At 39.0% G+C, this 12,160-nt stretch overlaps 1 protein-coding gene across 8 annotated transcripts in view; it reads left to right on the plus strand.

Moving 5' to 3' along the window:
- Window positions 1–3,530, plus strand: part of PGBD2 (piggyBac transposable element derived 2) — a 36,227-nt gene extending 32,697 nt beyond the window's left edge. For 3 of the 8 annotated variants that reach the window (XM_049708583.1, XM_033413471.2, XM_012538324.3), the window contains one exon: window positions 1,462–3,530. In XM_049708583.1, the coding sequence (XP_049564540.1) occupies window positions 1,462–3,223 (1,762 nt within the window). In that variant the 3' untranslated portion in view covers window positions 3,224–3,530. Of the gene's footprint in view, window positions 1–1,342 lie in introns of all 8 variants that reach the window. The other 5 variants (XM_049708584.1, XM_033413473.2, XM_033413472.2 and 2 more) reach the window with 2 other exon arrangements.
- Window positions 3,531–12,160: the final 8,630 nt, after the last annotated feature.

Consider the following 12,160-nt stretch of genomic DNA (forward strand, 5'->3'; position numbering starts at 1 on the left):
TCAGACTTCTTGTGCTCTAGCCTCCAGCAGGGGTGGCTGGTGGAGTCAGTGTCCTGGAAGTGAGGTTGGAGTGAATCTCTAATGCAGCTTAAACTCCAAAGCCTAAGAGCAGGCAGAGAAATAGCCTTTGTGGTAAAGCCTGCATCCTCCCTCTGGTACACGGCTTTTCTCATGCAGAGGCCAAGACATAGGGCAGCAGCAGTGTCCACCTTCCCAAGTCCAGTCTGTTCTCAGCCAGAGTAATGTATTTGACCCCTCACTGTCCTGCTCCATCCCCTCAGGGGCTTCCTGTGATAACTGAATACAACTGGAAGTCCTGATCAGGACCTCTGGAACCCTGTGGGGCCTTGGCCCTGGAACCAGCCACCTCTGCTCTACTCTCCTCCCCTCACTACATCTGCAGTGTCACTAACCTCCTTGCTGTTCATAGATATCAAGTCCCATCAACCACAGGACCTTGCACCTGTACCTACAGTTCTTTCTCTCCCTCTGGGACACCCAGTCTCCAGCTGTCTGCAAGGCTCACTCCACCTCTCCAGGCCATCTGCCCTGTGAGCCTTCCCTCATCATATGTCTAAAGTAGCACCCCCAGCCCTATTCCTTTGCTGCACTCTCTGTCCCTTATTCAGGATGGCCCTCATCACTACCTGATGCCGTCCTGCATAGCTGCGTGTTTGTTGATGTGTCATCTGTCTCCTCCATTTGGAAACAAGTGCTATGCAGGTCAGGGAGTGGAGTGTGCTCACTGCCAGCCCCTGGGCAGCACCTGCTCGTGGTTGCTGCCCACTAAATACAAATGTCTCTTGCATTTGGTTCCTACATGTACAGGGAGAGTTAGAATAGCAGGGGTTTCCATGTTTCCAAATCTATTTAGCAGTTAGTATGCAGTAGGATATCAGATGTTGAGGGAGCTTTGTGAAGATCTGTCTGAATCTGTTTAGGTCCTGAATTTGGGTAGTGAGAGTTCAAGTATGGAGAGTTTGAGAATTGGGGAAGTGAGGAAACTTATATATGCCAAGTGAATAAGAAAAAGGGAAGAGACAGATAAGGCAGAAGCATGAAAGCAGAGCTGCTAGGGCCACTGAGTCAGGAGACATCGGTGGATGTCACTTCAGCAGCCGAGCCTTCCCATTGACAGTTACTGTTAACCAGGTGATAACAGTGGCACCTGGATTCATCACTAGAGGGGATCCTCTATTCAGACACTTTATTTAAGAAGGAAAGGAAGTATGGAATACCTCTTTAGAATGTCTCCCTTCATTAAAATGCTTCTGCACTTAGATGAATAATTTGTGTTTGTCTGGAAAATTCACTTATCTGGCACTATGACTTATGGTGTTAGGTCCAAGATGCTGTTGCAGTGGGAGTGCCCTCCTCTCGGGCAATGCTTTAGTGGAGTTTTCTGCTGAAGCACTGGCTTTCCTGCATGGCCTCTCTTCATTCTGTTTCCTGTCATCGCAGCAGCCTCACTACCGGGAGAAGAACCAGCTCAAAGCTGAAGTCCATGAAGTTGCTTGAGGTTCTGAATGCTCTGGAGGAGGAGGAGTCTGGCCAGAGTAGGGAGGAGATCTTCATTGCACCGCCCAACAATGCTTCAGGGGACTTCACTGATGAGGACTCGGGTGATGAAGATGGCCGGCGAGGAACCCACCTGCCTGGCAATGTGCTGCATGCCTTTGTTGTGCCTGAGGACTCTGGCACTGGGGAGGATGATGATGACCTGCAGCTGCAGCCAGCCATGAAGAAGCAAAAGGCAGGAGTGGAACCTCAACATGTTTGGACCAAAAGAGATATCTGCCCGGACTTCACCAGTTGGACAGCATCGGATCCTCATATGGAGGATCTCAAAAGCGAGGAACTGAGTCCTGTAGGCCTCTTTGAATTGTTTTTTGATGAAGGAACAATTAATTTTATTGTTAATGAAACCAATCGTTATGCTTGGCAGAAGAATGTCAACCTGGGTCTCACAGCTCAGGAATTGAAGTGTGTTTTGGGCATTTTGATTTTAAGTGGGTACATCTCCTATCCAAGGAGAAGGATGTTTTGGGAAACATCCCCTGATTCACATCATCATCTTGTGGCTGATGCAATTAGAAGGGACAGATTTGAACTGATCTTCTCATACCTGCATTTTGCAGATAACAATGAGCTTGATGAAAGTGATAGGTTTGCCAAGGTGAGGCCTCTCATTGTCCGCATGAACTACAATTTCCAGAAGCATGCACCCTTGGAAGAGTTCTACAGCTTTGGCGAGTCTATGTGTGAGTACTTTGGACACCGGGGGTCCAAGCGTCTGCCTGCGGGGAAACCTGTGCGGCTGGGCTACAAGATCTGGTGTGGGACCACCAGCAGGGGCTATTTGGTGTGGTTCGAGCCCTCACAGGGCACACTGTTCACTAAGCCAGACAGGGGCCTGGACCTAGGAGGCAGTATGGTGGTGAAATTTGTGGATGCACTTCAGACACGTGGGTGTCTGCCATACCACATATTTTTTGACAAGGTTTTTACAAGTGTCAAATTGATGTCCATTTTAAGGAAGAAAGGAGTGAAGGCCACAGGAACTGTTCGTGAGTACAGAACTGAACGATGTCCCCTTAAAGATCCCAAAGAACTGAAGAGAATGAAGAGGGGTTCGTTTGATTACAAAGTTGATGAGAGTGAGGAGATCATCGTGTGCCGCTGGCATGATAGCAGTGTGGTCAACATCTGCTCCAACGCTGTGGGCATAGAGCCAGCAGGGCTGACCAGCCATCACTCGGGAGCAGCCAAGACGCAGGCCCAGGTTCATCAGCCATCCCTGCTGAGGCTGTACCAGGAGAAGGTCGGGGGTGTCGGCCGCATGGACCAGAACATCGCCAAGTACAAGGTGAAGATCCGGGGTATGAAGTGGTACTCGAGTTTCATTGGCTATGTTATTGACGCTGCTCTTAACAATGCATGGCAGCTGCACAGGATATGCTGCCATGATGCCCAGGTGGACCTTCTGGCCTTCCGGAGATATGTGGCCTGCGTGTACCTAGAGAGCAACGCGGATACATCATCCCAAGGGAGGCGAAGCAGGCGGCTGGAAACCGAGAGCCGCTTTGACATGATTGGGCACTGGATCATCCACCAGGACAAGAGGACCCGGTGTGCCCTGTGCCACTCACAGACCAACACCCGCTGTGAGAAGTGCCAGAAGGGCGTCCATGCCAAGTGCTTCAGGGCGTACCACATCCGGTAATGCATCCTGGGCAGAGGGAGCCCCCTGGATGTTTGGTTTGTTATGAGATGTTTACAGCTAATTACATATAGCATTTGGGGCCTTTGTGTGTTGTGTTGACAAAAAGAGACCTGAATCCCTGATTTGGTTTTGTATTCTTCCTCGTCTTCCTTACAGTTATCTTTTTATCATCTTCTGTTATGCCTACATGTAATATAAATTAATATTTATGTTAGTAATCATAAATGTTTATAAATATATATTTTATACTGTTTTTTATTTCAACTTATGGGCCCTTTTTTATTCAAATAAAAATCTTGCTTTGGGGTATAGCTGTCCTGATAAGGAGACTTGAACGTAACCAAAAACTTAAGAGAAACTTCCGTGAACAGTAAAAAGATTTTATAGTGTATGCTCTCAGTTATAATCTAAGATATAGGCAATATTGTATCAATATGATGAAGGATATCTTAATCATATTTATTTCACTTTAATTTAATGCTAGCAAACTGTCCAGGGACAGATAATCTGCCATGTATTTATCCAGCTGACTAGATTTGTAGAGTTTGTATTTTCTTGATAAAAAATATTTTTCTAATACACATATCCATGTGGAATCCATTTTTATAGATAGTGTGAAGTAGGGAGTTTTTTCCCCCAAATGGATGGTTAGCATCATATTAATATTAAAAGTTATATATATATATGTCCCCAGTGATTTAAATTCTGCCTTTAAAAATTCCTGAACTTTGGGGGAAAATACTGAAACAAAGAAAAAAGTTTATGTTAGAAAGCCTAGTGGAATATAATCCAGAAAAATAAAAGAAATACATATAAAAATTTGGACTTAATCAAAAATCTAAGAGAGCATGTTGAGTATCTTTATTTGGTAAAGAACTTTCTACAACAGCACAAATAAAAAAGAAACACATCAATATATTTGACCATATGAAACTGTAAAATTGACATTCATTAGTAAAGGTAAAATGCAAAGAAACTGAGAAAATATGTTACAAATAATTCCATTTGTAATAATATCCTCAGTGCAAAAAGATCTCGTAAACACATAGGTGACAAGGGTAAAATGTGCAATGTTATATAAAATAACAAATGATGGAAGATGAAAAACAAATGAACAGTGAAGATACATAAGAGGCAATAAACTGCAAAGGTAAGTAATTACTAGATATCCTTTTTTTAAACAAATGAATTTATTTGTACATAATTACTGTTGGTATGGGTGTAGAAAGGTGACAGACTCATGTAGTACCTGAGGGAGTGTAAATCTGTACACTCTTTCTGAAGGCAATTTATCAGGTCCATCCAAAATCTTAAAAATTGTTCATACCCATAGAAAAGGAAATGTTTGGTCCATTGTGATGTGAATACATAAATAAAAGGGGCAGATCCTCCCTTCAGTGGAATCCCAACTATAAATGTAGAAGGAAGGATAGAAATAAAATACTGCTATTTGGCAAACACCACAGCAGTAATTTTGCAGGCAAGAACTGTCAGTAGATGCTAAACTTAGGAGGGCAAAGCATTTCCTCACAAGATATCCAGGGGGAATAAACAGAAACTGCTTAGTGGAGAAATCAGGCACACCACCACAACCAAGCAGTCAAAGTTAATACCACCAGTACTGAGATAGAGACATCATGTGTCCTACCCCACTCTCCCCAGGTATGGTAGGTACACTGTGATATTCCTGCCCAGAATGTACAGCCTGCATTCTACATCATGAGAAAACATGAGACAAACGCAAACTGAGGGACATTCCACAAAACAGTTGAATACCTTTTGAAAGTGTTGAGGCTGTAAAAGACAAAGAAAATGAGGATCTGTCCACAATTAGATGAGACCAAGGAAGTATAACAAATGTGATGTGGGATACTCGCCAGGTTCCACAAAAAAGCTTTCAAAAAGAACGTTAGTGGGACAATTGGTGAAACTTGAATAAGATCCATAGTTATACTGTTTTATAAATATTAATTTCCTGGCTTTGACAACTGTACTGTGGTTATGCAGGATGTCAGCATCTGGGGAAGACTGGTAAAAGGGAACTATCTGTACCCCTGGAACTGTTTTGTAGGTTTTTTTTTTTTTGCTGTACGCGGGCCTCTCACTGTTGTGGCCCCTCTCGTTGCGGAGCACAGGCTCCGGACGCGCAGGCTCAGCGGCCATGGCTCACGGGCCCAGCCGCTCCGCGGCATGTGGGATCTTCCCAGACCGGGGCACGAACCCGTGTCCCCTGCATCGGCAGGCGGACTCTCAACCACTGCGCCACCAGGGAAGCCCTGTTTTGTAGGTTTGAAATACTTTCAGAGTGAACATTAAAAAATGTTTATACCTTTGGTGCATTATTTCCATCTTTAGAAATCTAGCCTGGATACTTTAAAACATTTGTCTTAAGGAGAAGTTTGTTCATCAAATTCTACTCTTCAGTTTTCATCTCTTGCATCATGATGAGCCTGAAATATTAACCAGGTGTTTTTTATCTTACTGATGGTCCAAATCAATTAATTGAATGGTTGTGAAAACAGTTTGTGAAGCTTCCAGAAGCTACAGAATGGCCAATTGTGATTCCTCTCTTAAGAGCTAAAGGAAATATTTACACTTAGACAGATGTTTGGTCGCAGGTTGTAATTGATGTATGATTGATGTAGGAGCATGTGTAATTGATGTAGGAGCATGTGCAGTCTATCCCAGGCCACTAAATGATGCCAAAACTAACACAGTAGAAGACTGTGTAGACAATATCAAGTATCACAACTGGCAGTCAAGGCCAGATGACATTCCTTGTTGGCATATTCCCAAAGGAAGACTTTAAGGTACAAAATGTAACTATGGTCTGTCACCAATCCCACAATTGGGGAAGCACTTGAACAGATTGTCTACCTTGTCTACTCTAGTACTGCAGAACCATTCATGAATCTTTTAACTAGAAAGGATATGAAAGTTGTCCTGGTTATTCTGGATGACATTTCAAAATTCTTCTAGTTGTTGAGAAACTAGACAAAATTAAAAACGAAACAAAACTTAGTACACCAAACTATGGAAGCATGCACAACATTGAAACTTTTCAAATGAACCATGAAAATGACTTTGTCTACAAGACTTCATTGATTGCCAGGCTATTACGTCTTTTTAAAAAAAGGTGGTAAAACACATAACATAAAATTTATTATCTGTTGTATTTTGTCAGATGCTTTTTCTGACTCTATTGTGATGATCATGTTATTTTTTTCATTTTATTAACGTGATATATTACATTTATTGATTTGTATATGTTGAACCATCCTTGCATCCTAGAGGTAAATTCCAGTTGGTCATGGTACATAATCCTTTTAATGTGTTCTGGAATTCAGTTTGCAAATATTTTGTTGAAATTTTTTGCATCTACATTCCTCAGGGATATTGGTCTGTAGTTTTCTTTTTTTGTAGAGTCTTTATCTGGTTTTGGTAACAGGGTAATGTTGGTCTTGTAGAATGAGTTCGGAAGTGTTCCCTCATCTTCAATTTCTTGGAAGGGCTTGAGAAGGATTGGCATTTATTCTTTTTAAAATGTATGGTAGAATTCACCCGTGAAGTTGTTTAGTCCTGGGGTTTTCTGTGTTGGGACGTTTTGAGTACTTACTCAATCTCTTTACTTGTTATTGTTCTGTTCAGATTTTCTATTTTTTTTCCTGAATCAGCATTAGTAGGTTGTGTGTTTCTAAACATTTATCCATTTCTTCTAGGTTATCTAATTTGTTGGTGTATAACTATTCATAGTAGTCTCTTATGATTCTACGTATTTATGTAATATCAATTGTAATGTCTCCTCTTTCACTTCTAATTTTATTATTTGAGTCTTCTTTCTCATTATTTAAGTTAGTTTAGCTGAAGATTTGTCAATTTAGTTTATCTTTAAAAGTCAGCTCTTAGTTTTTTCATCTTTTCTATTGTTTTTCTGGTTGCTGTATTATTTATTTTGCTCTGATATTTATTATTTCCTTCATTCTCCTGATCCTGTGCTTAATTTTTCTTCTTTTTATGCTCTTGCGGTTTAAAGTTAGGTTAATTTTTTTTTCTAGTTTCATAGTATATGCAGTTATTGCTTTAAACTTTCCTCTCAGAACTGCTTTTGCAGCATCCCATAGGACTTGGTATGTTGTACTTCCTTTTGCAGTTGTTTTGAGATATTTTTAAATTTCCCTTTTGATTTCTTTTGTTTTTTAAAGGTGTGTTGTTTAGTTTCCACATATTTGTAAATTCTCTAGCTTTCCTTTTGCTGATTTCTAGTTTCATACCAATGTGGTCAGAAAAGAGAATGCTTTCAATCTTCTAAAATTTACTAAGACTTGTTTTGTGTCTTATATGCTTTATCTTGGAGAATGTTCCATGTGCATTTGTGAAAAATGTATTCTGCAGCTGTTGGATGGAATGTTTTATATTTGTCTGTTAAGTTTATTGTTCTAAAGTCTGGTTTGGTTTAAACATTTTCTTTTGGTTTTTCTTTGTCGATGATCTATCCATTGCTGAGAGTGAGGTATTGAATTGCCCTTTTATTATTGTATTATTGTCTATTTCTCATTTCAGATCAGTTAGTATTTGCTTAATGTATTTGCTTAATACATTTAGGTGCTCCTATGTTGGGTGCATATATATTTACAATTGTTATATATTCTTGATGTATTGAGCTCATTATCATTATATAAAGACCCTTTTGTCTCTTATTCCTGTTTTTGGCTTGAAGTCTATTTTGTATTTTACATATATATATATATATATATATATATATATATATATATCTACCCACTTTCTTTTGAATTCCATTTGCATGGGATATCTTCTTCTAACCACTTTGAGCCTATGTGTGCCTTTGGAGCTAAAGTGTATAAAGCCTCTTGTGTACAGTATATAGTTGGGTCTTTTTTTCCATGCAGCCACTCTATGCCTTCTCACCTCCTTTCCATTTCTGCTGCTTTCAGAATTTCTTGCAAGGTAGATCCCGTGGTTGAGAACTCCCACAGCTTTTGTTTGTCTGGGAAAGTAGTTATTTCTCCTTCATATCTAAAGGACAACTTTACCAGATAAAGGATGTTTTTTTAAACATCTTTATTGGAGTATAATTCCTTTACAATGGTGTGTTAGTTTCTGCTTTATAACAAAGTGAATCAGCTATACATATACATATATCACCATATCTCCTCCTTCTTGCGTCTCCCTCCCACCCTACTTATCCCACCCTCTAGGTGGTCACAAAACACTGAGCTGATCTCCCTGTGCTATGTGGATATTTCCCACTAGCTATCTATTTTACATTTGATAGTATATATAGTATATATAAGTCCATGCCACTTTCTCACTTTGTCCCAGGTTACCCTTCCCCCTTCCCATGTCCTCAAGTCCATTCTCTACATCTGTGTCTTTACTCCTGTCCTGCCCCTAGGTTCTTCATAACCGTTTTTTGTTGTTGTTGTTGTTTTTTAGATTCCATATATATGTGCTAGCATACGGTTTTTGTTTCTCTCTTTTTGAGTTCACTCTGTATGACAGACTCTAAGTCCATCCACCTCACTACAAATAATGCAATTTAGTTTCTTTTTATGGCTGAGTAATATTCCATTGTATATATGCACCACATCTTCTTTATCCATTCATCTGTCGATGGACACAGAGGTTGTTCCATGACATGCCTATTGTAAATAGAGCTGCAGTGAACATTGTGGTACATGACTCTTTTTGAATTATCAGTTTCTCAGGGTATATGCCCAGTAGTGGGATTGCTAGGTTGTATGGTTGTTCTATTTTTAGTTTTTTATGGAACCTGCATACAGTTTTCCATAGTGACTGTATCAGTTTACATTCCCACCAACAGTGCAAGAGGGTTCCCTTTCACCAGACCCTCTCCATCATTTATTGTTTGTTGATTTTTTGATGATGGCCATTCTGACTGGTGTGAGGTGATACCTCATTGTAGTTTTGATTTGCATCTCTGTAATGATTAGTGATGCTCCATATCCTTTCATGTGTTTGTTGGAAAGCTGTATGTCTTCTTTGGAGAAATGTCATTTAGGTTTTCGGCCCATTTTTGGATTGGGTTGTTTGTTTTTTTGAGATTGAGCTGCATGAGCTGCTTGTAAATTTTGGAGATTAATCCTTTGCCAGTTGCTTCATTTGCAAATATTTTCTCCTCTTCAGAGGGTAGTCTTTTTGTCTTGTTTATGGTTTCCTTTGCTGTCCAAAAGCTTTTAAGTTTCATTAGGTCCCACTTGTTTATTTTTATTTCCATTTCTCTAGGAGGTGGGTCAAAAAGGATCTTGCTGTGATTTCTGTCATAGAGTGTTCTGCCTATGTTTTCCTCTAAGAGTTTTATAATGTTTGGCCTTATATTTAGGTCTTTAATCCATTTTGGGTTTATTTTTGTATATGGTGTTAGGGAGTGCTCTAATTTCATTCTTTTACATGTAGCTGTCCAGTTTTCCCAGTACCACTTATTGAAGTGGCTGTCTTTTATCCATTGTATATTCTTGCCTCCTTTATCAAAGATAAGGTGACCATATGTGTGTGGATTTATCTCTGGGCTTTCTATCCTGTTCCATTGATCTATATTCCTGTTTTTGTGCCAGTACCATACTGTTTTGATTACTGTAGCTTTGTAGTATAATCTGAAGTCAGGGAGCTTGATTCCTCCTGCTCAGTTTTTCTTTCTCAAGATTGCTTTGGATATTCAGGGTCTCTTGTGATTTCATAAAAACTGTGAAATTTTTTGTTCTATTTTGTGAAACATGCCATTGGTAGTTTGAAAGGGATTGCATTGAATCTGTAGATTGCTTTGGGTAGTATAGTCATTTTCACAATGTTGATTCTTCCAATCCAACAACATGGTATATCTCTCCATCTCTTTGTATCATCTTTAATTCCTTTCATCAGTGTCTTGTAGTTTTCTGCATACAGGTCTTTTGTCTCCATAGGTAGGTTTATTCCTAGGTATTTTATTCTATTTGTTGCAATGGTAAATGGAGGTGTTTCATTAATTTCTCTTTCGGATTTTTCATCATTAGTGTATAGGAATGCCAGAGATTTCTGTGCCTTAAGTTTGTATCCTGCTACATTACCAAATTCATTGATTAGCTCTAGTAGTTTTCTGGTAGTGTCTTTAGGATTTTCTATGTATAGTATCATGTCATCTGCAAACAGTGACAGCTTTACTTCTTTTCCGATTTCGATTCCTTTTATTTCTTTTTCTTCTCTGATTGCTGTGGCTAAAACTTACAAAAGTATGTTGAATAATAGTGGAGAGAGTGGGCAACCTTGTCTTTTTCCTGATCTTAGTGGAAATGCTTTCAGATTTTCACCATTAAGAATGATGTTGGCTCTGGGTTTATCAATATGACCTTTATTATGTTGAGGTTAGTTCCCTCTATGCCTACTTTCCAGAGGGGTTTTATCATAAATGTGTGTTGAATTTTGTCAAAAGCTTTTGCTGCATCTATTGAGATGATCATATGGTTTTTCTCCTTCAGTTTGTTAATATGGTGTACCACATTGATTGATTTGCATATATTGAAGAATACTTGCATTCGTGAAATAAACCCCACTTGATCATGATGTATGATCCTTTTAAATGTGCTGTTGGACTCTGCTAGTATTTTGTGGAGGATTTTGCATCTATGTTCATCAGTGATATTGGCCTGTAGTTTTCTTTCTTTGTGACATCTTTGTCTGGTTTTGGTATCAGGGTGATCATGGCCTTGTAGATTGAGTTTGGGAGTGTTCCTCCCTCTGCTATATTTTGGAAGAGTTTGAGAAAGATAGATGTTAGCTTTTCTCTAAATGTTTGATAGAATTCGCCTGTGAAGCCATCGGGTCCTGGGCTTTTGTTTTTTGGAAGATTTTTAATCACAGTCTTAATTTCAGTGCTTGTGATTGCTCTGTTTATATTTTCTATTTCTTCCTGGTTCAGATTTGGAAGGTTGTGCTTTTCTAAGAATTTGTCCATTTCTTCCAGGTTGTCCATTTTATTGGCATAGAGTTGCTTGTAGTAATCTCTCATGATCCTTTGTATTTCTGCAGTGTCTGTTGCTACTTCTCCTTTTTCATTTCTAATTCTATTGGTTTGAGTCTTCTCCCTTTTTTCTTGATGAGTCTGGCTAATGGTTTATCTATTTTGTTTATCTTCTCAAAAAAACAGCTTTTAGTTTTATTGATCTTTGGTATTATTTCCTTCATTTCTATTTCATTTTTTTCTGATCTGATCTTTATTATGATTTCTTTCCTTCTGCTAACTTTGGGGTTTCTTTTGCTCTTCTTTCTTTAATTGCTTTATGTGTAAGGTTAGGGTGTTTATTTGAGATGTTTCTTGTTTCTTGAGGTGGGATTGTATTGCTATACACTTCCCTCTTAGAACTGCTTTTGCTGCATCCCATATGATTTGGGACATTGCAATTTCATTGTCATATCTTTCTAGGTAGTTTTAAATTTACTCTTTGATTTCTTCAGTGATCTCTTGGTTATTAAGCAGTGTATTGTTTAGCCTCCATGTGTTTGTATTTTTACAGATATTTTCCTGTAATTGATATGTAGTCTCACAGCACTGTGGTTGGAAAAGATACTTGATACGGTTTCAATTTTCTTAAATTTACCAAGGCTTGATTTGTGACCCAAGATATGGTCTATCCTGGAGAATGTTCCATGAGCACTTGAGAAGAAATTGTATTCTCTTGTTTTGGGATGTAATGTCCTATAAATATCAATTAAGTCCATCTTGTTTAATGTATCATTTAAAGCTTGTTTTTCCTTATTTATTTTCATTTTGGATGATCTGTCCCTTGGTGAAAGTGGGATGTTAAAGTCCTGTAGTATGATTGTATTACTCTCGATTTCCCTTTTTATGGCTGTTAGCATGTGCCTTATGTACTGAGGTCCTCCTATGTTGGGCGCATAAATATTTACAAAGTTATATCTTCTTCT

The sequence above is a fragment of the Orcinus orca genome, chromosome 3, assembly GCF_937001465.1.
Source record: "Orcinus orca chromosome 3, mOrcOrc1.1, whole genome shotgun sequence".
Classification (NCBI taxonomy): domain Eukaryota; kingdom Metazoa; phylum Chordata; class Mammalia; order Artiodactyla; family Delphinidae; genus Orcinus; species Orcinus orca.